The following is a 26,699-nucleotide window of genomic DNA, read 5'->3' as shown; positions in this document are numbered from 1 at the left end:
TCCTGTACTTTATTAGACATGTTTCTTAGTCCAAATAGTGATTTTTGTTATACGTCGTGCCATTCCAGGAGATCATGCTCCCTTTGGGAGTGGGTGGAAGTCCTTTTCTTACAGGTTTACAGGATGAAAAGTTACAGTTTAACTCAAAATGTGAGCATATGAGTGCTAAAGGCTAATGAAAAATTATTTTCATAAAAAATAATAAGAAGGATATACATTTTGAGCAGTCCAAAGCTTCATGAAATATAAGCTTGGCAATGTCTAAGGTTTTATTTGATATGTCATGTTTTGGAAGAATACAGCTAACCTATAACTTTTAAACTACAATTTTTCTTACAGAGGAACAAGCCATCAGCATGTGACCAAGGTTTACTTTACTTGGAGTGCTATTCACACAATGGCAAATATATATCTGTGTTCTGTTTTGGCAACCCTATAGATCTCAGTGAAAGTAAAAGTTAAGGCAAGATGCTGGAGAATAAAGAATAGCAGAAATGGGGGGAAAAAAAAACCTCTTAAAATCAGAAAGATTTATTAATCTCTCACTATTTACTTCAGTCTTATGAGCCAAGGCCCAAACTGACAGTGTAAGCAAGGGGTAATTTTGATCAAATGCAGTGCTCTTCCAGGACAGGAGGGAAATCTTTACCAGTATTTTTTAACATATCAGCGCAGAAAGCAGCAACTTATATAAAGCAATGCAATACCATATCACTTACCAAATTAACACTTGCTGAACAACAGGAGAACTCATCCTTTTTATACGAAAAGGCCCTAAAGATAGGAAAGCCACTTATGTGTTACACAAAGCAAAAGGGATTAAGGACTTTTGAGGCATAGAGCAGATGAGGGGGGAGGACGTACACTTTCTTTTCTTGAACCCGTGCAAAGCTACAGCATTGTCCAGCCTCCATCCAGCCATGACCAAGGCAGCTTACTGCTATGCAGAAGACAGCGCTTCCATACTAGAATAGCAGTGTTGCCCTCAGGGCTTTGTTCCTGTGGATTATTCCAGGACAGAATTAGAAAAAAGCAATATTGCTTTTGTTGCAGATCATGCTCAGAGCTCACAAGAGTGGCCCAAGAGTGATTCTCATCTACCTTGGGATCAGTTCTGCTTACATTTTATATACAGGTAGTTTCTATTCCTTTCTGACCAAATCCTTAACTGTCAAACAGTTTTCAAAGATCTCCTTTCTTTGAGAACAACCTGTTAAAAATTTGCTGTCTCTTTTAACGGGCGATTAAGTAACAATTTCAATGATAGACTAGCCACTGACAGCAGTCAGTTCTTTCAGGTTAAGCTTTAAGCAAGTGAGTATTTACAATGCTTTTCAGACATGTGCTAATGAGCATTAGTGAATGGCTGTGTTTAATTGTGAGTGGCCAAAAGGCTGCAAAAGAGTCAACAGAAACACAGTTCTTCCACACAGTAAAGCCTTCTGTACTTTTTTTAACCACCCTGCCAGGACAGATGATGCAACTATAACAGTGTAGTTGGTGTCGCATAGCAACTCCCTTCACATGACAGCCAGTTGTCAGTCGTGTCTGCCTGTCAGGACCTACAGTATCTGCCTAACCCACAGTGCAGCCTGGGCAGCTATGTCTTGCTGCCTCCTGAAAAGAAAGGGTCTCCAGCATCATGATACCAGTATCATGGGGGCTGCTGTGCTTTAGAGGAGGTTACAGCAGAGCCATAGGAGGAGAAGGTGGACAGGTTGGCTGGTTGGCACAGGAACTGTTTGGCCACACACACATTTGATCTTTGCCAGGGCAACACTTGGTTAAAAATCTTATACCTCTAAGCTTGCCAGCCGTAAATGCCATGTCTTGATTTAGTTTACAATAAGAGATAGCTACGAACATCAGCTGAGAGAATGTAGTGGAGAATGCTCAAACTCTGTTTCCAAGTTTATGATTTTATCTCATTTTAAGGAAAAATAAACAGAAAAATCTCAGTGTTCAGGTAATTTCTGCTATAATGAGATGAGCCACTAGCACATCAATCACTTCACGACAAGCAGATAATCCCTCTTTTGTCTCAGTTTGGGACAGATTTCTCTGGGAGGGAGGGCAGGTTACACAGCACATCTGGCAGCAAAGCATGGGGTTTACGAGGGTTAGGTTTAGCTCCGTTGGTTAGAGTGTGGTGCTAATAATGCCAAGATCATGGGTCTGATCCCCATATGGGCCACTCGTTTGAGAGTTGGACTAGATGATCTCCAGAGGTCCCTTCCAACCTTACCAGTTCTATGATTCTATGATACCTCCCCTACATCTGTGCCTTGTACGTGGTGTTGTGCCTTGTGGTTACCTAACAGCAACACCAGCTTTGGCTTGCTGATGTGAAAATGAGCCTAAAATCAAATCACAGCCTTGGCTTGTACACAGACACCCATTTCCATTTTCCAAAACCAAAATAGGTGAGAAGGAGCTAGGAGGAGCACAATGTACAGTGCTGTATGCAAGATATCCTGGTTTACAAGCAGCCAGACCTGTATATCAGTTTAAAAGGTTTTGTTGACAAAGGATGAAAGTAGAAAAGGTGAATGGATTATCAGACTCTTTTCTTCCCGCTTAGCCTAGTCCTTGTGGATCATGAGCATGCTGCCCCAAAGCAGCCATGTTTTCCCCTCCTGCAATTTGCACAGCACAGCACATCTGCATTAGAGCTTTACAGGCCTGATCTGCATTTCTATTTTCTCTTGCCAGTCAATGTCAGCTGCCAAGCAGGGCCTGTAAACCTAATTACACTCTTTTGCTAGATTGCCTCATTCTTAAAATATGCCATGAAGTAATGTATGATGCACATTACTGGGGAAGGGGGGATAAAGCAGTTTGGAAAGGAAATTAATTTATATAAAAGGTAATCAGTTTCTAGAATAATTTGTAATAGACACTGATATAGCCTTGTTATATTTAATTTCTAAAAACATTACAAATGGATTCTATTCATACATTGTGGGAGATCTTTGCTATCGGGCAGGCAAGGGATAACAGAGTGTGTGTATGTTATTTTTATTATTATACAGTCATTAACGGTGAAGTATGACAGAGTTTCTAACTGAGCTTAATGTGTTAGTGTGTAAAGTTCAATAAAAACACACCATGGGGGGCATCCTTGCCCTATTGAGTCTACAGTCTAAGGCCTCAATACTGTAAAGATCTGCGTCCTGTAAAGATCTGCTCTTTTGTGTTACCCATGAGCAGTATATTGTCATTGTGTCATTGTTATCAGAGTGCAAAACAAAGAGCAGGTGCTCATATTTTTGCAGGATTAAGGCCAAAGGCAGGAGAGGGTATTATCCTCATCCTAGTCAGAAGAGAACTGAAACAAAGAGGTCATAGTTGCTCAGTTCATCAAGGTTCTCAAACACGTGCGGAGGCTTTGCCATGTGGAGGGTCCCAGTGTGGAGACGTCAGTACCTTGTTGAGATAAAGAACGCTGACAAACGTTACAGGGAACTCTGTGGCAGGGTCAAGTCTTGAGTCCTGACCCGTAAAACCACCCTGCCTCGCTACAGAACAAGGCGAGGGCTGCAGAAGTTCAGCTAATAGACTTTAAAAATTGCAGGGAAGAGATCTTGCCTTTCTTTGCTGGTTTTAGAACAACCTTTTGACATGCAGCTTGTAAAAATTTAACTAACCAAAACTGCATGCATATAACAGCACACTCAAATCAGGAAGAGCTACCTTACAAAATCCCCCATGCAGCTGAATCACAGCAAAGTGCATTCGCATGCTCCTCTTCACTTCCCTCCCCTCCTGGCACATGCCTGGTTTCTAGACACAGCCGTAGACACGCAGTAGCTGAATGGGGCTAGTGTGGGGAGAGCGACTGCGACATACCGCTCAGCTGCTGGCACACGGCCAGGCGACTTGGCTTCAGCACGAACTGGCACTGCAGCTCCTGGGGCAGCTGCTCCGTCAGGAAGGACCCCTGCAGCTGCCTGGGGCAGGCACAGTGCTTTGATCCGTGGGGCATAGCGTCTCGAATGTGGCTCATTTTAATTCCAAAGGGATATTCATGTCCTGTTCAAAGAGAAATCATCATAATCTGGGTTGGATTGACTGGAGACTTGCAAAGCTCCATCTACCTTGGAGGAAAAAGAGATTTTGCACACTAGCTCACAGTACTTTCTCGGTAGCTTCAGAATTGATACTTTTATGCATATTTACACTGGCATAAATCATATACTTGCAAATATGGAGTTACTGTGTTCAGGATAGTTAAACAGATGTAAAGGAAAAATCAGACCCATTACAGCTGTATCACATAAAAGTCCATCAGAAAGATTCGAGTGAATATTTCTGAATTCACTGTTTATTTGTTCTACTGTTTTACTCAGAGTTTAGGTACTGGTTGCCTGCATGGTTCTCTGAAGAAATTAGATTTTTGTCAATTTTTTGCTGCGCATGCAAAAAAAAACCCAGTATGAATATGATCTTCTCTCCTTTTCCAAGGTAAGTGGAATAAGCAACAATGTAGTCAAAGAAGACACAAGAAAAGTTCCTGTCTCAGGCTGAAACAGGAAGGAAATGTTAATCACAGGGCTAATGCAAACAAACTATGCTCTGCATTAACCAGCATTTTCAGGGACTATACAGAGGCAATTAATTTCTGGAGAAGCTTTCAAAAATTCCACCAGAAAGATATTTTTTGGACCTGTCTACAGACATGGTCATTGAAATAGATCAAATCTGGAGCAATGTTAAGATGTTTTAGTTAACCTACCTGCAGACTTGCCTTAAAATGAACATCGGTAGTGGAAGAATCATTATTAGACATTAGTAGTAGTGTGAAGCTGAAACAGTCAAATTCTGATTCTGATGTGTACCTGAGATAAAAGCTGGGGCCTTATCCAATAAACCTTGCATGAATATCCAGTGCAGCATCATTTTAACATCAGATTCTTCTTTTCCAGAGATTGGAATTTGAATTTGCAGTGAGAAAGCATCAGTCAATTAAAAAGGCCTTTCCCATTTTGGAATTCTCTCGTGCTATATTTAATACCACAGCTGTGATTTTATCTGAATAAGCTACACGTAATAGTCTAAAAGACAAAGTCTGGTAGGTTTCAAAGACAAAACAGCTTGCATTGTCCATAAGGTGCACAAGTTAGACATTTTATAAATATTAATGTTGTCTGACTCCAGCAAAGCATTTGTAGCTAAGGCTGCTTTGAGAAGGAATGTTAGGATTTACTGGAGTTAGATTTGCAAGAGGAAAACAGAAAATCCACAAAATTTTCTTGTTCTAAACATCTATGGACTTTTATACAGCAAAAGTAATGCAGGGCTTCTACAGGGATAGGCTCTTAATAACGGAAAGGGATTTGTTCTCAATGAACTATGGGCCAAAATCAGATCACTTGGTCATATCACTTCTGAGCTTTGGGTTGATTCCTAGTGAGGGGGATGTTTTGAAAAGCATTTTATAATGTGAATAAGTAATATTCTGCTCTTATTCAGAGGGGAACTGTCAGTCAGTAAGAGAAATACAGGATTGGAAACTGATCTTTAATCAGTTATGTCCAGTTGCTGAAAAACAAAACATTTCCCCAAATCATGTTGAGTTTTGCTGAGGAGGAGAATGGAGTAAACAATGCTATGGAAATATAGGAAGAAATATGGCAGAGCTGGACTAGCTCCAAGAGGTGAGTGACTGGAGATGCTGGTCCCGTAGAAAGACTGAGACTCATGCAACTGAAAATAACAAAATTGATGCAGAAATAAAGGAACTTTTTCAACACATTTGCTCTTCAAAAAAAAAAAAAAAAAGGCAAAAAAGCAGTGTCTGACTAGCTCTCTAAATAGGTGAACTTGCGTGACAGGGAAGTAAGAGAAAACCAGAAAAATCAAAACAAAACAAAACAGGAAACGGCATTTCTCTCTATTTCTTGCTTCGTTCAGCACTAAAAATTAATGGGTAAATGCTGAAAAGTAAAACCATTTGAAGAACTTACCAATAAGAGGGTAAGGAGCATCTTCTCTTCCTGAAATCACCCATAGCTTGTAGTCTTTTTCAGAGCCCTTTAAAACCAAAATTAAGACTAAGTTGACCAGCCATTAAGAAGGAGGTTGCATTAGATTTCTTGCAATTATAGGATAATCTGCACCTTGCCATGCGGAGCAAAGGAATCCTCTCTACTTCTGCTGTGCCCAAATTTGCCACCACCAGAGCTTCTGAATTCTCTCTGTGGCAGGAGCAAGCAGGCAATAGCTGGAGCCCCTCATTTCTAGGACCCTCCATGCAGCTTGCTATGGGGTCCATCTCTTTCAGTAGGGAAAGGGGGTAATGTGCTATAGTTTTTCCCTGCTTCTGGAAGCCAAGGGGCCAAAGCAACAGCCTACGGGCTGTTAGGGCTCCTTTCATGCCCAGACAGAGGCACTAGACATGCCAACAGCACCCTGCAATGCAGCTGAGCCAGTTGCCCCTGCTGCCTGCTGCCTCCCTGAGGCTGAAAATCAGCCATCTCCAGCAAGGAAAGAGGGTGCCTCAAGTGCTGTGTCCTGGCTCCCCGTTCTCTTGCATCCTGCATCTCTCTGCAGGTTCTGAGTTCACCCAGCCTGGAGGAGAGGCAAGTCCAACCCCTTGGATGGATTAAGACAGAGCAGCGCAAAAGTGGGTGCCCACTGCAGAGCATGCGGCAGACCAAGCATCTGTGCAAGCAGAGGTGACCCCACAGCCTGGTCCTGCTTATCAGAGTCAGCACGGCCTCAGGGATTGCTGTGGCACAGCACAGCCGCTCCTCGGGCTCAGACCGCAGCCGTAGTCACAGACCAGACCTGTCTGCCCTACCTCCCCTCCATCCCTGGCCCCGCTGGCCAAGAGCATCCCAGGGCTGCTGCGCGGGGCACAGGCAGTGGGCCAAGCGCCACGCTGCTGAACCCATGCTAGGACAGCCCCGGTGGGCCACGGTGCTGAAAGCTGCCTCAAAACCGCCTCGCAGGGCGGCAAACGGTGGCTCTGCTGCCCTTCTGCATCGAAGAGCTTGGCAACTCCCGAGGCTGCAGAGCCCCCTCTAAAATTTACAACGGAGGGGATAAAATTTACACCAGAGGAGACAATTTCCAAGGGATTGGAGAATGTGAACACCTTTAGAAAAAGCATTGTTTTGAAAGTAAATTCTAAATATTGCCCTTATCATAAATGTATGTGAGTGTTGCAGTTTAACCAAAGGAGGGAAACAGTGCGTTATCTCAAATAAGGCAGCGAGGCAAGGGAAATAAAAAGAATAACATTCAACACAAGCCACTCTCAGGACAAAGGGTAATAGAAAGTTGATAAATACACTGTGTAAAAAGTGATCTATTACACTTTAAATCCCTTTTCAGTGACCGTGTTAGAATAAGGAAAATTAAAGTCTGAAAGTTTTCTGACTACAAATGCTGATAAATACCTATTGATAGTATTTATTCAGTTCTAAAATTAAATCCTACCTCCCTTTAAACAGATTTGCCTACTATCTGCATTGTCTGGACTTTTCTCCAGTGTCCCCAAAGCTCTTGAGACTCTTTTCTATTTGCTGCATGCATCTGGTATAATGCTGATACGCCCAATAAAGCCCTCACAGATTGCTCTCTGGCCGACAGAGCTTTCTGGGCCGTATTTGCACTGCTGTTAAGTTAGCTAGCAGGAGGCAGAAGGAAAATAAATAGGCTATGGAGACATCTCTGGAGCCTCAGGGCAGGCAGCCAGGAGCAAATAAATACAGCTGAGGAGCACAAGAAAAGGTATTTACTTTGCCTTTCAAATATATATATGAAAGGGTTAGTTGCTGTGAAGGGGAGACAGCGGAAGGGGAAGAGCTGGGAAGCACAGTTTCAAGAGGCGGACTGACCATCCCCCGATTGCAAATGTTGTCCTTTATGGGCTTTATGAGGCCATTTGACAGCAAAAATGTCACCGTCCCAGAAAAATCAGCAACTGTACTTATGGAGCTGGGAAACTCAAAGCTCTTCTTTCTGTCCCACTGAATAATTTGGAACAGATGATCGATGCCATTTTGCTGGAATTAGTTGTCATTTTACCAGAGAAAGCACAGAGAAAGAAACTCTGATGCGTTAAAATGGAGTGAACTCAGGCAAAGTAATAGCCCCATTAATCACACAACATGTGAAATGCAGTTTTTATAATTGCCACTGAAAAGTCATAGAGTTCCTTTCAAGTGGTTCTCTCTGAACATAAAAAAACCCTCTAGCTGGCGCATAAGCAGAAGCTTCCTTGTGGTTAGAACAATCCTAGGAGGGGGTTGGGTGAGTTTGATTGATCTACAGGCTACAGTTTAATTTATTTAGCTTGTCTGATTTTATTGTGAATCTTATGATATGCTTCTAATGAAAAAGGCTTTATGTCATGAGGATGCAGTGAAAAAACAGAATATATTACTTGGTCAAATAATTCATCAGGCAAGATTTTACCTCTTTCAGAATGTTTTTAATTCTTATTCCATTCAAAATAAAAATAAAGTGGAGGAAAGGGATGGCTTTGATACATACCAAAGAATGCAAAGTTGAAACCAGCTCTTCCTCCTGCTTATCCCAAACAAAACATTCTTTTACAGTACTACCATTTTCCTGATTTTTCTATATGCAAAATATGGAAATGCAAATGAAATCCATAAAAAGGGCAAAAATGAAACATATCATAATAAAGACTTGCAGTTGTAACATAGCACAGTCTCTTCAATTTACAGTACAAACTGGAGGAGACAATCAGCTGGATTTTAACTCACATCTTATCCTCTTTGCCTTACAGTCCGTCTATTAACTCCAGAGCTACCTTTATCGGTCAGACTGCAAGATCCTCAACTGCGGGCCAGAGGCCCAGCCATGGTGTAGTATAAGATGTCTAAAACATTTCAAGATGGATGGATAGGCAGAAAATGCTGTGTTGAGGAAATACCAAGCTAGCAGAACAGCTCCTTGGATGTACAAAAGGACAGTACAAATTAGGGACAATGAAGGCAAGGAAATGCAAATTCTGGGGATGCTTTAACTTTTGCTGGGGGTCTCTTGAAGCCCCAGGGAAGTACAGGAGTGGCATTTGGTCATATATGACTTTTCAAACTCAGGGCTGTGGTAAGAAAAGGCTTGTCAGATTCCATGCATCAAGATCAACACAGGAACCAAGACCAAGACATTTTAAAAAACTACTTGTTACCCAAACAGCATGCTGACAGGCCAGGTAAAAAGTTGTCATCCAGGAGCTTCTATGACCATCAGTGTTGTTTGGAGCCACATTGTGAAATGACAGAAAAGCAATGAGGGAGTCTGAATTTTCACCCATGGCACTGATTCATTTTAGCACCTGAGGCACCTCCTTTTCTGTTTTAGGGCAAAAGATGACAGTTTAGGCACTATTTGATCTACTAGGAATCACTGCGTCTACTTGGTGCACTATTCTGCACTATCTTAGCTCATTTAAAGACCTTTTACCAAAACAGTTTCATGCCATTACTTAAATTGGGTGCATTCAGTTTCTGTGCAATCACTCTGACATTCATATCTCATGTGACGCTAAAGATCCATGGATATTTAGAGAATGGTCTGATTTGGACACTCAAGAGCTGTGCTTGTATATATAATCTGAGGACACAAGTGATCACATGTATTTGCAAATTTTGAAACAGAAAAGGAAAAAATCAGTCCAACAGGTTTCCTGTTCACACTGAAGCATGCAAAAGGAGCTGTGACAAACTCCCACTTCTTGTGTCAAGATATCTTCTCTTAGGCATCAGCAAAACAGATTTAACAACAATTTCAAACATGACTGAACCCTTACAAGGATGAGAGACTTATTTAACACTTCCAAGGCATTTGATGATCTCTGGAGGTCTATATATTAAATAGCCACCTGTTTCATTTCAACAACATTGCTACGATAAAGGTTTTCAAATAACATCCATGTTCTAAAACTCCGGAAAAGTGCTATAGAAGATTTTTTCATTAAAAGTGGCTAAGAAAAGACTCATCAAAACCAGTGCAAGTACTTACAGTAATTCCCAACTGCTGTAGGGCCATTAGAATTACATCATTTGCTGTATCAACATGGGTTACACTTAGGGTCTTTGACTGTGAACAGAAAAAAGAAGAAGGAAAAAGTGGCATTAAAAATACAGATTTGCAAAGAGTATCATCTGAAGTGCAGTATCCTCTTATAATTAAATACTTTAAAAAATTGGCTTAATACCAGGAACACTTCCTCTTTCATTCAGTCAAAATGCTGCTACTCCAGCATCGTCCAGAATCTGCTCATCAGCAGCACGGAGGACACCAGAAACGCTGAGTCCTAAACAGCTACAGTGACTCAATGGTAAGGATGAGGTGGCTCAGCCTGATGGCCTCTATGGTACATAGCATGTTGGAGGAAGTGCCACTTTCCACAAAACAGTCTTTCCAGAATGAGATTTTGACACCTCTGGCCTGACACCAATATTATTCCTGTGCAGAGAAATGTCATCTATATTGTCACATCATGTTGTTGTTATGCAGGTCAGTGCATTTCAAACATACCATCAGTATTCATGAACCCATCCTTAGCATGGCTGGGATGTGGCAGCACTACTGCCGTCACCTTGTAGAGACAAAACAATTGGGAAGGTCCAGAGTGCCCTCCTGAGGGGCAGGGTAGTCTGGCTCTGCTAACAAGACTACACAGCTTTGAGATTCGAGCTGGTTTGTGGCCAGCCTAGAGCACTGGCTGGACAAACACATGCCTGTTTGCAAAGAACAACCTAGGAGGCCCAAATAAGGGGGGATGGCAGGCAGAGCCAGGATGTAAATGCTCACCATCAGTCTTAGGAGTGGTTCAACAAACCCTGCTACCATACATAGCATAGCAATTTTATACTGGCATTTGGGCATTCAGGTGAAAAAACATCATGATATTTTGCACTTAAAAAAGATCTCAGCCGTAGTTTTGTACAAGTTCCTGATGGTAACCAGGTGCCATGGCAATCAAAGGAAAGAAGTGAGAATACTGTACATTTTGCTTCAGGATGTATCTGAATGTTTACACCATGAAAAATGTAACATTTGCCAAAAGCAATGACATCTGGCTCTCAGGAGTAGGTCAGCACATTTACATAAGTTTTGCTCTTGGCTAGAATATAATAAAATGTTTAAGCTTCATGTTCACCCTTCCCCCATCCTCCAGAAAAGAATTAATTCTTGGGCATCTCCAGCTGCTGTAGCACAGGGACCACAGTGCTGTAAGAACTGCTTGGATCACAGAGTTTCCATATGCTCCTCCATTGCTTTATTGCTGCTAGTAGCTAGACTACAGCATGTAATTCCTAAGACTGTCAGTATCAGGAATCCAAATTTGGCACAGGAGCTTATTTTATCTAAGGAGAAAAGAGAAACAAGCTCCCCCCTTCCCCCGGTATAAGAGTGGAATACCTGAGGGCATGTATGATATATAGACATTTACACAGAAACACTTACGTGCACGTTGATCTGCAGTCCTTCATTTGAAGGACACGGTTACCATCATTATTACTACTATTTCTCTTAGCAATTTCGTAATTCTAACTACATTTACATAAATAATGATTACCTGAAAAAAGGAGGAATTGTTTATGACTAGGTCTATGGAAGTACAGAATTGGAGATTCTGTGGAGAATTTCCAATAAGTGGAGATTAATCATTAGGCCAAAATCTCCAGTAAGGTCTAACTTCTGCAAAAACATCTCAGGTCTTTGCAAGTGGTCTTGAGGCTTCTTAGCATGAAATATAGGCTTAGAAAAAACAGGTAGAAAGAAAGTATAAACATATAAGAAGTAAACAGAGAATGAATGGTTTATCAGTGAATGCTAGTGCATCTGTAGGGAACTGTCTACCTACAAGAATTTCATTTAAATTGGGTTAAAATTACTTAGTGAAAAGGGTGGAAATACCTCTGTGGATAATCTTTCTTTATCAATTTACCTGCCTATGAATTTATCAATATCAGTTAACTGATAAAAAACAGGTTTAAGGCAATTTCAGGGTGTTCATATGCACAGCTTTACAGATTTACAACCATTATAAAAAACAAAACACATTGCAACTTATAGGTGAAAAGCTCTCATACGTAATTCAGATTTAGACCCAGAGTTCACTCAAAATCACTTACATATGCACAGGTTCCAACATCCTTTGCAATTATCTTCAGAGGAATACTTTTAGGATAGTCTTTTTCCTTTTCTTCTCTTATTCGACTGACAAAACAAGTACAAAACAAATAAAATTTTAATATTATAAATATAAATGGTAAGATTGATATTTAAATACTGATCAAGCAGTAACTGGATAAGAAGTAGATTGTTTGCAGATGTACTCTCCACAGAAAGATCTTTGGGGAAACCCAGCATCCAGCAGTAACTGAAAGGGATGCTGACCAAGGGCCCCAGTAATGCCCTGTTATATTAAAGTTAGAGCAAAAACGAATGTAAGCAGCAGAGAAATTGGTTTTAAAATCTACATATTGATTTCACTGCAATTTTAATCCTAAACAGCCCAAAATCATCGGTAAGGAGACCAAGCCTCCCTAGGATCTGCATCTGGGAAGACCTGCAAGCCTGGCTCCAGCTCCCTCAGCCCTCCTGCAATTGGGCCTCTTTTCTCACGGCCCAGACTGCAGGAAGGCTCCCTGGAGGCTCAGGAATTTATGAGCCAAAGTTGGACCTGAGGAGCTGTACCTCATTTTCCCCATCAGACCTGGGAAGATTCGCTAAAACAGAGAATTTACATCCTGGAGCAGTGCATACATACCAAATTTATAGGATAATTCAGTGATTACTTGAGATCATGACACTTTCTTATGATGGATATAAATTCTAGAGTAGAGCTGTTGCACAGGAGAGGTTATATAAGGAGGCCTAACTAAAAAGAATAGGCTGCAGCAAAGAAAGGACACATTTAAACAAAAAAAAAAAAAAAAAAGAGAGAGAAAAACTTCCTATTGCTGTGATGCCTTAGGCTGCACTATAGCCTCCAGGTGGAATGAGTTACAGCCCATTGTACAGAAGAGTTTGAAGAACTGAAGAACAGCGAATTAGAAATCATTCCCAGAAAGAATGATTTAAACAACCCCATGAACTCTGAAGAATCAGATAAAAACACAAATCACAATTAGCAGAATTGGGTGTTCAGAAACCAAAACCACTGCTAGTAGTTCTCTGTCCAACTTTGGCTGAACTGAGACAGATACATTTACTCAGACACTCCAGCCACACTTTCTGGCTTGGGCTATGTTTTATAGAGTATTTGCTTTTGTAAGACCAAAATTAGCTCCACTGTTCTCCATTCATATTAGGATACAGCCAGTCATAAGCAGCAGACAGGAATGAGCAGGGAATCACTGGTCTAGGTCACTTGGTCTCTTTTCTATGTCTTCAAAGACTGTATAATAAAAATACCTTTGCAAAAAAGAAAGCCAAGTTTCCTTTTGTTCAGCAGACCTGCAAGGATTATAGAAAAACAGGGACAAATCAGCCAACATTCTAGTACCAAAATAGCCCTTGTGTACACCATGGTGGAATGGACTGGGTTTTTTGGTTGAAACTTCCACAAATACATATAAAAATGGAAAGGGTTTTGCAGATTTGTATGAAATATCTGTTTACAAATTGAGCTCTTAAGTTAACGTCCAAATAAAAGAGCAGGATGCTTTAAAAGAAGAGCTTTATTCAGAAATTTAAAGCTATTTCCTCAGGTATACAGAGCTCTTGCAATTTACACTGTTCAGTTTCTCTTTATTTCTTACTTGGTTTAGGGAAAATCCTGTGTACCACAATAGAACAAGGCCCCATTTTACTAATAAATATTTAAGTTTTGATTTTTTAGGACTTCTCTTATTTATACACTTTCAAGGACACAAAATCACCCAGTTAAACAGAGCTAATAATAGAATTGTGTGATGAATCTAATCTAATTTTGCTTCAACTTTATTGAGCTAAATACTACCCTACATGAAGTAACTGCTGTTCCCTACTGCTTTTGTAAAAGCTACTGCTTTTACAAATCAAGTTATTCACATTTTCAGAGCAAGTATTTAAGGAACTGCAAACCTTCAACATGATGCTGTTTCAGGAGTACACGCTTTATAAACATTAGAAGTCTGATTCTGCTTTGGCTGCTTCAGTTGTCTAGTATGTTACCTATGGACTCACATGGGGCATTTTAGTTTTTCTGTTTACCTCCAGAAATAAAATCATTTCACTTCTATAAAATCCATGATTCAATTTGGATTGAAGATATTGCTTTCATATCCAAATATTTTTTGATAGCTATAAGGGATCAGATACTGTCTCTAGCTCAAAGTTCATGTTTATTAGCATGAGTTCAATTGAAAATCGTTAGAAATCTTCAGCTTTGTTTCAGGACTATTAAGTGAAAAAAGCATAAATAGCACAAATAGTTCAATAAACACCAGTTCGTGCACAGCATTCTCATTGCATATGGACAATGTGACATACAAATTAAGCTCATGCTTCAGCTTTTGCTCTCTGTTGGTAAAGAGACAAATGCATTTTCCAGAACCCAGTCAAATTACTGTGGCTGATCACCTGGGATTTATGGGGGATGGTGCCCTCCCTTATCCAAAGTGACAACAAAGTCCTCTTGCTGAGAATAAAATTAGCCTAATGATTAAAATTACCTCCACAGCCCTTTTGTGTCCTACAGCCAATGCTGCAAAGAACCAGACCAAGAATCTTTCTCTCCATTAGAATTCAGAGATTCTGTTTTAGGAGGAGTTTTGTCATTTTCTCTGGCACAATTTAATTAAAAAGAGAAGTAGGACAAGGTCAGTATTTCACTGTACATTTTCTGCTACTTCCAATACAAGCTCTTCTGCTTAAAAGTGTCCTACAACGGTCCCTTTGATCCTCTCATTATCTTTGCTGTTTATGCTTTCTAGCTCATCTTATTAATTAACCAAGGTATTTGTCCAATTACACTAAAAAAAAAAAGAAAAAAGAGAATCCCCACTAAGCAAATTTGCAGCACAGACTGTGCTTTGCCAAATCACCTACTTTCCAAGATTTTTAAGTGATGGGTGAATATCATTACCATATTTCTAGAGAGAAGAAGAGGAAGCATGGAGGATATGTGACTTGCTCACAGCAGTAGGAAGAGTTGGTTTAAGAACCAGCATGTTCTTACTTCTCAGGCTTGCATTCACTGGTGCTGAAATGCATTTGTGATAACCTCATTGCCTGTCTGCCTTGGTAAACTTAGGTAACTTGGTAAATAAAACATATCTCAATTCTTACCTGAAATTCACCACACAGTTTGTGGTGGGCCAGCCCAAAACAAAGGACCTTTCTGGGTCTGTGCTGCCTTCACAGACTTCTTCTGTACAAAATGCTGTCCACATCTCACAGAGACGTGCTTGGCACTTTAATTTGAAATGAGAATGAGACCTGCCGGCAGAAATTCACAGGTATGTCACACATACAAAAATTTAGCAAGGCAAGTTAAAAAACTCACAATTTCTTCTTCCTTAGGGCTCATGTGAAAGTTGCATTGGAGGTGACAGAAGAAGCACTCTCTCTTTGTTAAGATTAATGTTTTATTTGGGTTGCATATTTAGATATGACAATTTCTGATCCAAATGGGATCAACAGATATATTATTCCTGGTATAAACAGATTGTTTGTGGCATCCCTGGACATCCTCCTTCTTGCAAAACTTCTGCTCATGTTTGGAGTCCCCTCAAAGTAAAGATTGTCACTTGTGCTGGGAACTCCTTGGAGTGACTTTAATGTCATTGAGGAGTCTGTCATACAGTTTGATTGCTCAGCCCCGAAGTCAACAACCAGGGTGATTCTGAGTAATGACAATCAGGACAGGCTGACTGAAGCCATCCTGAAGAAAGAACACTAAATTGCTACGTGTGGGCACTACAGCACAGGTCACCTACAGGACAAACTGACTGCATGGTAACTTTTGGCCCACATCACTTGAAGAATGATCCAGGACTTCCTGCATTCTCAAAACATTTACTCATCTACAAGGAGGATATATTACATAATTTTCCCTTTTTTTTTATTTTTTCTTTCCTATATTTTATCCCACTGAACATTAAAATACAGTAAAGGGCTATTTACAGATTTTCACTTTTTTATTTCAAATCTTTGCTTCCACTTAATTTCTCAAGACTCCTTTCTTCATAGGATCTGTGGCACCTGTACTATGTGAGAAACAATTAAAATCTCACAAAATCATTTAGCTCAAGGCAACAACCAGTCACTTCAAGGCAGGTTCCCACTAGAGGCCTTGCAGACTGAATTACCAGATGGCCTTCAAGTGTTGAACTCTGACTCTGCTGGGAGAGCAGGAATAGGCTGAAGGAAAAATGGCTCTTCCCTGAAAATGTTCTGCCCTTCTAATCCAAGGTCTGCAAACAAGAGCATGTCAGCTCATCACAGTATTGCAAATGTGGATGGAGACAGCACCAGACACTATGGTGATTAGCGCCCTATAAATAAATACGTGAGGTAAGCAGTTTCTTAGAGCTTTGGTGCACCTGGACTACCTTCTTCAAGATTAATCTCATTTACAAGGTATTTGATTTAGGACAGTCTGAACTATCAGTCTGAAACGCAAAAGTACTTGAACCTTGTGGCTTGAAAAAGGACTTAGATGAATTTACAGTACCCTGACAGATCTGAGACTCTCAGCTGACGCTGTGCTAACAGCTGTGGCTGGATAGAGCACCACCAATAATCCAGCAATATTTACAGTGGTGGGCAAAAAAAGGACTATGTCTGCATATCACAGCTGACACTTTCAAAAAGGTGCACTTATATTAGATCACTATCAAATAGTGTAAAATAAAATGTCATATTCATGTATTTTTAAAATTATACCATGGCATTTCCTGCTATATTTATCTCTCTTTGATCTATTATGTTTTGTTACCCCACCAAAGACTTAAAATTCAAGAGAACATTTCAATATGTTCATCAACAAATCATGCTGATGTCTGTGATGTAGCAGGTAAGATCTGTCAAAAATACAGAAATAACTGTAACAGACTGATCACAGAATGAACTGTAAAAATGTAGATTAACAAAAAAAAAAATAGACACAAATTGTAATTAGCCAAATGTAAATGTTAATAAATGCTTGCCTGGTCTGACTCCACTGATAGGACTACAGTTACGCAGGGAATCAGTCTGTCCAGCCTCCTTTCTTCCTCAACTTCTTTCTTCAGTTATCTAGTTCAGTGAACTCTCTACATGCTCTTTCACTTTAACATTTACAGTTCATAAAGCCAGACCCCTACAGTGCCAGTAGCAGGTGTTGGCAGGGTGTTGGCAGAAGCACAGAGATGTTCTCCCAATCACACTTGATGTATATTCTTACCCTATTTGCCATGCCTCGTCACAGCTCTCAGCTATCATCAGTATTCAAGTGGCCTGGTTTCCAGAAGCGCTGAAACTGTAGCTTCCATTAACATCTAAAGAGCCTAAAGTATAATTTTATCTCTATCTGCCATATCCTTTATGCTATCCATGGGTTCTCAGTATTTGTGAAATGTGAGTCTTCTATTTAATTACCAAAGGACAGTTTCTAGAAACAAATATATCATCACTCGCTAAGGAAGAAGCACAACTGAACATTTTTTTAAAAATTAAACAATCTAATGAGGATGATTTTATTTTCTTTTTTAGGTAGTAAGTCCCTGCCTCAACTGTTGCACTGCGAGTATCAGGCAACTTCCAGATCTCAATAAAATCAACAGTAAGTCATGAATGTTAGTGGTGTAGGTATTGATACATCCCAAATTCTCCTACCCCACAGAGGAAATTCAGTTCCTTTTGCTTTCTGTAAGTGGCAATTGTATACCTTGCAGCTGTAACAGATGGAAGATTAACTTCTCACTAAATTTGCTAATCTCTTTATTAGGACCCTCTAACAAAAGCATTAATGGATCCATTGGGAGATTGCTACCATAATTCCATGCATTTACTCAACCATTAATTTCTAAGTCCAGCCACATTGGGAGAAAAAAAATGTTAAAATGTAATAAGGAAACCACTCTTATGTGAGTCCTACACAGAAAAATGTGAGAAATTTTGATCAATGGACAGATCCATGAAATATTTACTTTACTACTACTGCCACATTAAAATACATGCTGCCTGTAAGAAATCTGATTAGTAAATAGAAAACAATATACAATTTTACATATTTAATATTGGTTTAGTGAGGAAAAACTCCTTCAATCAACTCATTTATGACTTAATCCTCACATGAAGAGAGTAGAGAAAGGGTCAGTAAAGAGAGAAGTGCAGCATGTGAATATTATTCTTATTTTTCATAAGATGGCTAATGGATGAACTGAAAAGGTAACAGTCTACTTTTCAAAAAATGTTTAGAAAGCACCAGAAAATGAACCTACGGGCATTTTGGCATCTTGTCTAGAGTACAAAGATCAGTTGTGGAGAGGGAAAATTTCCACAAATTTCAATGGGAGCAATGCCAATTCATTTCAACAGGAACACAGCACCTTACAGGAGTTTATCCAGCAAGCTCAGGGGACGCGAAGTACTTCTTGCTCTCTAGAAAAACCTCCAACCCTGATCATATGAAGTCTAACTATAAATGAGCTCCCTTTGTATGGTGACTGGCTAACTTCAGCTGAGCCAAAACATGTGTTACAAGGTTAAGAGATTCCATAGAATAGTATTTTTTCAAGTGAAAAAAAAGTCTCTTATGCACATACATGTCCCAAATCAAACAATTACTTAACACAAAGGAGTATCACAAATTTTTAGCACCTTCACAGAGAGTAATTCTGAAGGTAAGTCAGATTCAACTGCATCATTAACTCAGTCTAGATATTATCACGGTGACCTGCTGTCTTGACCCTGCATCAGCTTTTCTAATGTCAGTAATAATCAATAGTTCCTGCTGAATAGCAATGCACACCACTCAGCTTTTCCCTCTAGGAATAAGCAATGATATTTTATTATGTGATATCTTTCAAAAATGCTGATTTTTAAATAGCATCATTAGTGACAGCTCTGATGCTTTAACTGCTGACAGGGCAGCTGTAGAGAGAACAACCCAATCAGTTCTTTAAAATATATAAAGTAAAATCATTCAAAATGCTTTTTACCATTTCTAGCAAAGACTTGTTTCTCCCCCTTTTTTTCACATGCAGAAGCACAATTTGTTCTGTTCTGCCTTCTTCAGAAACTGCAGACTCTCCTCCATATTAAGTCAAGTGCTGTAAGAGACATTATTACTCCCTGGGAATGAGATTTTGGAGTGGTTACATGGAGTGGTGCTTTCCTATGCAAATAGTCCCACTGGGTCCCAATCAAACCTGCATTAATGTACAGCTGAGCCTGGGGCTGTAACATTGCTTCTGCTCAGCATGCTGACCAGGGCTCCTAGGGGGAGGGATTCATTTTTACTCTTTACTTTACTCTTTTAGAAGACTTTACTCTTCTAAAATTCAGGAGTTTATGAATAAGCTAGCCAGGCTATATCTGCTTTATAGTCAGCGGACAGAGCAAGAGACTTCTCCAGAATGTGGCTCTCCTTATCCACCCTTGACATCTTTCTGCCTACAGCAAGGTCCTGCTTTTCTCTCTCAGTAGCTACAAAAGGAATTAGAAAAATAATCAGATGTAAATACCCAATGTTTAAAAGCTTAAATGAATGAGGCAAGTCCCACCTTAAAGCCAGACACAAACATAAATAAATACAGTAACAATACTATTACTGCTGATAAAATAGCAGGATTTCACCAAATGTAAAGATCCTTCTGTTCGCCACCTCACCAGTAGTGGAACATATTTTGGGTAAAATATCCTCCGTGTTGTCACACCACATAAAGTGAAGGAGTTCAGCTGGAGGGTTATGTTTACTGTGTGTGATTCAAATGGACACAACTCAGATTTGCACAGAAAACATGGATTTATACTGGCTTTTCCCGGTAGCCTCTGAGACGGTTGCTTAAGCAAAAAGACACGTTGCAAAAGCCCAGGATTCAAATTGAGATTACCCACCCTGTGGAACCACAAACACTGTGCCTAACAGAGAATGAAGCCACATCAGGATTTTTTATTATTATTTCCCCTTAACCCATAACAGCAAGTGAAAGCACCCTCGAAAATTGCCTTAAACCACAAATGCTGCAGGAAGCTGGCATGCTAAACACAGCTTGTAAATCTGATTTAGTTGTGAATGGTAGAGTGAATAATCAGAGCTCAGCAGCAAGCCTGATTACACATGAACACTACCCAGACTGCTCAGCACTGCTCGCCTTCCTCATGCTCCTCCTGTACAGCCTGCAGAAACAGTCACTGCAGCATTGCTTGCGATCTCTATTTCTACATATACAGCTCCTCTCCCTTGGAGTGTATCAAAGCAACTTCCAGACAAGCAGTAGCCGGTAACCACTGTGTGACACAGCCACCCATGGTACATATACTCCGTGGGCTAACGATGATCTGGCTAAACCAGAAGAGCCAGTTCAAGGCAGCAGAAAGGAGACAGTTCAACACTGAGGAGTCTTTTCTTCAGCACTTGCATTCCCAAGGTAGGAAATATTATAAACTCAGACCACCTGCTACTGCTCTAATACATTGTGGCCTGGACTTCCTATACAGGCTACGGGTTTTCAAAAGCACCTATGGAAGTCAGGCATCTAACATCCATTGGCCAAATAAAAAGCTTCTCTCTGATTTAGGGAGAATGTATTTCTGAAAAAGCATTAAGGAAGTCCATATTATCCTCTGCTGAGAAGAAGGGCTGCTCTATGGAAGTATTGCCTGGAATGCCATACTCACTTGGACTTGGCAACAACCAGAAGGTCTGTGAAAAGGAAAAGGTGTCGTTCCTGGGTTTGCAGGCCTGTCTTCAGCTGCACGTGGCCATCAAGGATAAACATTCTGTTGTGGCACATAAAGGACTGCACAAGGGGACATGCTTCTGGGCTGATGGGGGAGAAACAGCCTTCCCTGCAAAAGGAAATAAAAGAAAGCAAATCAGTCAATTGTCAGTGAGCAAGAACCAGGCAGAAACTTCCCACACCCAATGCAAAAGACATGGGAAGAGATGTCAAAGACAACAAGAGAGCAGACAATATCTTCAGTGAAGGTTACAAACCTTCCTGCATCTAACTTAGAGCCTGCTGATTCTCCAACCTCCTCTCCATGCATAGTCCCTTGATGCCTGTGGCTGGATTACTCGGTCAATTTAGGAAACCCTGACAGCTGGCAGAGAAAGGATAAGCTCTGAGATTGGCCTACATTAGCAGGACATACTTTCACTGATCTGTAAGGAGCGGATGAGGATCTCCACTTGTTGTAGCGATCCCTTTCTTGGCCTTGGTTTTCTTGTTCTGGCTGGGAGGCTGAATTTTTGAAAGAATTCCTAAACTTAATTGGAAGCTTCCCTCTTGTCTTTAATTACCTACTTCTTCAGGCAAGAGAGAAAGGAGAAGGAATGACTTCCAGAATGAATAATTCAGACTTGTTACTTGATCTTTCCCAAGCAGCACGGGTGCTCAGGAGTGTGGGGGATAAAGCAGAAAGAGGAGTTTTGGACCAATACAATATGCTGAAGGGTGAATATGCTATATGGCCAGCAACACAAGTAGCTCCTAGCCCTCCATTTTTGCATAATTGGGAATTCATCAATTCATCAGTTTGTCAATGGTTGATTGGTACTGGGAATTCAATTCCACAAACTCCCTACTAGCACTCAACACAGAAACATCTCAGGAATGATGACCAGTCGACCTAAGTGAAACCCATGCATGGCATTTACCTCAAGGTCAAGTGGAGGAAATAAATCACTTCTATTTTAACCCAGTATCAACAATGGTTAGAACAAAATGTTTCACATTTTACTGCTCTCACCAATTCAGTGGAAACATTTATAAAATCATACTCCAGGGCCTGCCCCTAGTGATATCCCTGTAGGTTCAAGCCCATAAGTGTCTAACTCAGTTTGATCATTTCTGTTTGTACATTTTCTATATCCTGATTTGTCAGTCTGAGAACTTCATAAATTAAACTAAGCAAAATCTGTTTCATCCAGGTAAGCAAAGGAAGGTCCAGCAGGTTTATTAAGGCCAGTAGAGGTCAAGCAAAATGAACATGACTTTAGAACAGGAGATGTAACAACATAAATCAGTTATTTGAATGAAGTCTGCCTTTTGATCTGCTGCCCTCTGCATATCTCTATCATCTGAGCCTTAACAACCACTTTCGCATGCTTTAATAGTTTACCTGATAACTTTTACCAAAAGATGATGTAACAATCTTTTCTTCCTTTGAAACAAAGTTAAAAAAAAAAAAAAATCAAAGCCATTAATTTAACCAGAACCTGCTAAAGCCCTACATCTAAGGAACGTGGGAGAAAATTCACCAACAGTGACAAAAATGTCTTTTAGAAAGTATGTTTTGATCCTCATAATTCTCTAATGTTCTATCATTATAAGACATAAATGAAATGAATTTTTGTTATACTGAAGAAAATGCAGATCAGCTATACTGTCAGGCCTGGGGATTTATATGCGAGAGGTAATTTTGAATTTCATTTTTTAATAGCTCACTGATTTTTCAGGCTATTAAATGGGACTTATTTTGAAAAGTGCTAAGCACTCAAATACTCTTTGAAAATTCCTTTTAATAGAGTTATGCAAAAATCAGCACTAAAGTCAATGTGATTTTTTATATAATAAACAATAAAATCTCAGACAGTGATCTAAGACCTTCTCTACCATTCCTGTGTTCCCCTAAAAGTCATTCTAGGACTAAGATATAAATAAAAGCCACAAAATAACAGTCACCTTTCCAGTTTGGCAGAAAAAAGCCACCATTCTTTTTTCTTGAGAAAAAGGAACTGTGAACTGAATTCTGAAAGACGGATATCCTGCAAAGTGAACAATCAGTCATGTTCTATTTTGTGTAGAAGCAATACTAATACTAAGATTGAGATGGCACTGCCATTGTAACTCTCTATTCTCAAGTGCATATTTCTTCCTGAAAATACTATTTTAGAGTCTGAAGTTTCCATGCATAGTTTTAACCAAGAAGTTAATTCTGTAATTTGGAGACATATTCAGAAGGCATAGATTAGAATCATTGTACTGGCTGAGATCTGTAGAAAAACAATCTGAGTTTTTCTTCTGGCATTTCCACAGCCTAGATTCTACCTCCATTATTTTTTGAATTATCAAAATAGACATCAGTACAGAGCAATTTAAAAGAACTCTTCAGTTTTTTAGGTGCAATATGTGGAGTTGAAAGCTATCAGCAGTCAGCCAAACATTGAAAAATACATCCCCAATGCATTCAGTGTGAAAGCAAACACATCAGTACTCATTGCCGTATTTACTAGAAATCACAAAAGCACAAATAATACATGTTCTTCCCCCTGCACAGCCTCTTTGGAGTTTTTGAATAAAACAGCTATCTTAATGGTGTGATCCCCAAGATGTTTATTTTAATCCTCATTGCAATGGAGATGTTAGCTTTAATGTCTATTTGTAGTGGAAACAATGAAAGAAATTAGCATACTCTTCAAAAGAGAGTTTAATAACCTATGTTAATTTGTTACTAAGTCCATGATCCAAATGTCATTTTTGCCAATGGAAAGCTTTGCATTGGTTTTAGTAGATGATGATTTAAGCCTATCTATGATTTAGATTAAACCACAAGATGCCTCCAGGAAACAATCTGTTCCAAGGTACCCAGGCTGTCATGAGCTATTGCAGGTATCCCAGCTAAATAACATCCCTCTCACGCTCCATTCTAAAACTCATTAAGTTGTTTTGGTTATGGTTTTCTGCAGACGTTTCCCTCTGCTGATGATATCTTCTGCATTCACAGAAGTCAATTTCCTCTAATGATGCAGGCACCAACACTTTCTGCATGACCGGGGTTTACTGAAATAAAATACTTTGCTCTTTAATCGCTGAAACCCTTCACAAAGAGGTAGGTGAGAAAAGCACCATTTAATTAGTGGAGCAGTAAAATGGCTACTATTCGAAAGGCTGAAGTCCTAGTCAGCCCAGCCGCACGAGAGGCTGTGCGCTCCCTGTCAAACAGTAACACACATATTATACCTTTCCAAATTGTGAACAACAGTGAACAACTCTGTCTAAACTCTTTCACACATAGGTACCTTAAGCAAAAATATTACATAGTTGTGCCAGTAAGGACCCAGCAGTTTCTTCCAGTTTTGAACCTACACATGTGCAGCATGCGGCTTGCAACACACACAAGCCTTGTTGTGGCTACAGGCACCACCAAGCAGAGCACACGGCAACTGTCCTAGCAATGTTCAGAGGCCAGAGGCTTATTCTGCGTAACTCAAAGGCCAGTTTAGGATGACTCTGAGGAACCAGCATTTTATCTTCATAAAAAATAAAACAAATACACTTCAGACTTCAGTTCTCTCAGCAAAGCATTTACTTTATTATCAGTACTCACTTCACTGGGTTAGAGCAACCTATGGAGAGAAGCAGAACCTATTCACATCCTTGTAAGCCTACCGAAAACACCAGCTATCTGCATCGAGAGAAATGTCTGCAGCCCAGCCTACATTATGACTTTTTGCCAAAACAGGCGTATCTGTCAGGAATGACATCCAATTTGTGACCAGCAGAGATACTCCAAAGAGCAACCCTGATCTAAAAGAGTCAAGCTCTTGTAATTTTGTTGCCTGAGCCTTGGAAATCTTTTACTCTGACTGGAAAACAGGTAACAATATTTGCACTTGCGTTCTATGCATCTTTTCTTCAGATCCTTCAGCTCATAAAAGTTCATGTGAGAAGTAACTTCAATGTCAGCTTAATAAAACCTTGCATCATATTTAGAAGCCAAGATGGTTTACTGCTGGAAATCCTTTAATGCATAGACATATAATGTATATCATGTGGCTAGAGGACATCTTGCATTCAAGTTATCAAATTTATAAAGGTATTGAGAACAATTCTTTAGCCAACCAAAAGAAAAGCCCTCCAGTTTGGACTGCAGCTCTGTCTCCCGTGAGATAAGTGGGGAAAAATAACCAAGTCTGTAACACATCAGCGACTACTAATCCACATTTCATGGCTGTTTATACCGCACTCAATTGCAATGTTAATATTTCAGCACCTCAACATTTATCTATTTTTACAATAAATGATAGCTTAGACATGTCTTGCACTCATATTCTGACTAACTTGACAATAGCATGATAACAGATCGTTACTTTATGGATGAGAAAAAAGAAAAGCAAGAAATTAAACAAAAGAAGAGCATTTCTTGCACACTGAAAGCAAATCACCATTCTTGGGAGTTAACACAAGACAATGGACATGCTCCTGCTCATGCTTCTCCTGACTTTAGTTTCTGTCACGCTGATAGCTCATTAAAGCACCTGGCTTGAAAAACCTCACTCCCCATCCTAGAAAGCCTGGGGAAAGCCATAATTGCTTTACACACAGCAGATGTATTTCTTTGTCTTTGAAGAATTGTTGTGGGTTAATCGAAGCCCAGCCTAGGTACTTTCTCATTTGCTCAAACCAGCTGAAGAAATAAATCAGATGATAAGGGTCACAACCTGCAAAATATTACATGGTTTTGCACATTAATGATATCTAGCTAGAAAAATCCATGCAACATGGCTTCTGGCTTGGCACAGATTCACACACCATTTGCGGTTGGAGTAAGATGCTGAAAATGCAGATGATGACAGCTAGGCCTGTTCCCGTTAGCTGCTCTGCCCAGCTGGCCCTGTCCCCTCCAGCCATTTGGCAAGGCCACACCAAGATTCCCTGGCTTCAGGGCTGAGCACTCGCAGCTTCTCTTGCCATGAGTGAGGCTCACCCACACAGAACAACTCACAGGCTCAGAGCCCTGTTTAGACAGTCAGATTAAAAAAAAAAAATCTGCATTTTTAAGGGTGCTAACTGCTCACTGCTGTCGCTGCCTCTCAGCCAAGACCAGTGGCACTCAGTCAGTCATCCACATCTCATTATCTTTGGTGCTTTCTCCCACTTCAGCTTTTCATGATTTGGAATATGCATTTCATCTAAGTTTATGCAGGCAGTTTATTATAATAAATAATAATTATGCCTAGAGGGTGAAAGTAAGCACAAAAAGGATTAGTTTTTAGGTAGTGTTTTCCAGGAAGATGCTAGGTAAGATAAGGGCTGATAAAACATTACTATGCTGTTGTAATCTGTAACAGACTATTTATAGAAGGGGCTTGGACAGATGAGCACAAAACACTTTTAATCGTATGGAGAGTCAACTTGATCCCTGCTATGGCTAAGGGAGCTTCTTTCTGAAGATGCCGGGCATGTCTGCTTTCAGCTACCTATGGTAAATCTTACATAATTGAAGCAGCACTTTATGAAAACAGTGCAGCATTCCGAAAATAGCAAGTCTATTTTGTGCAGCACTGCATTAAAGTTTCCTAAGTCATCACTATCATGGACAGTATATTCTGTACAATGAAACAAAAGAGGTCTGCTCTGTATTTCAAACAGCATTAGTTTTATTTATTTTTTTTCTAATTGTCAAAATGCCTATTTGGTAAATGTGTTTCATTGTTTGCAATTTCTTTTTTCAAGTAACATACTTACACAAATAAGAGCCGATCACCTCTCACCTTCTGTGTTTTCCGTTATGGACTGTAACTGTGGCTCTCACAGAAAGCCCTCTGCGACATGCGCAGCCTGCTCCCT

General features: G+C 40.0%; 1 protein-coding gene across 1 annotated transcript in view; it reads right to left on the bottom strand.

The window, feature by feature from the left end:
- Window positions 1–26,699, bottom strand: part of ARHGAP20 (Rho GTPase activating protein 20) — a 59,357-nt gene that overhangs the window by 11,470 nt on the left and 21,188 nt on the right. The window contains 7 exon segments of the mRNA XM_062577391.1: window positions 3,850–4,032; window positions 5,967–6,033; window positions 10,000–10,077; window positions 12,123–12,207; window positions 13,408–13,449; window positions 15,265–15,414; window positions 20,803–20,973. Of these exon segments, the coding sequence (XP_062433375.1) occupies window positions 3,850–4,032; window positions 5,967–6,033; window positions 10,000–10,077; window positions 12,123–12,207; window positions 13,408–13,449; window positions 15,265–15,414; window positions 20,803–20,973 (776 nt within the window).

Source organism: Rhea pennata, chromosome 1, assembly GCF_028389875.1.
Source record: "Rhea pennata isolate bPtePen1 chromosome 1, bPtePen1.pri, whole genome shotgun sequence".
Classification (NCBI taxonomy): Eukaryota; Metazoa; Chordata; class Aves; order Rheiformes; family Rheidae; genus Rhea; species Rhea pennata.
Note: the sequence above shows the minus strand (reverse complement) of the source record. Positions and strands in the feature narration are given on the sequence as shown.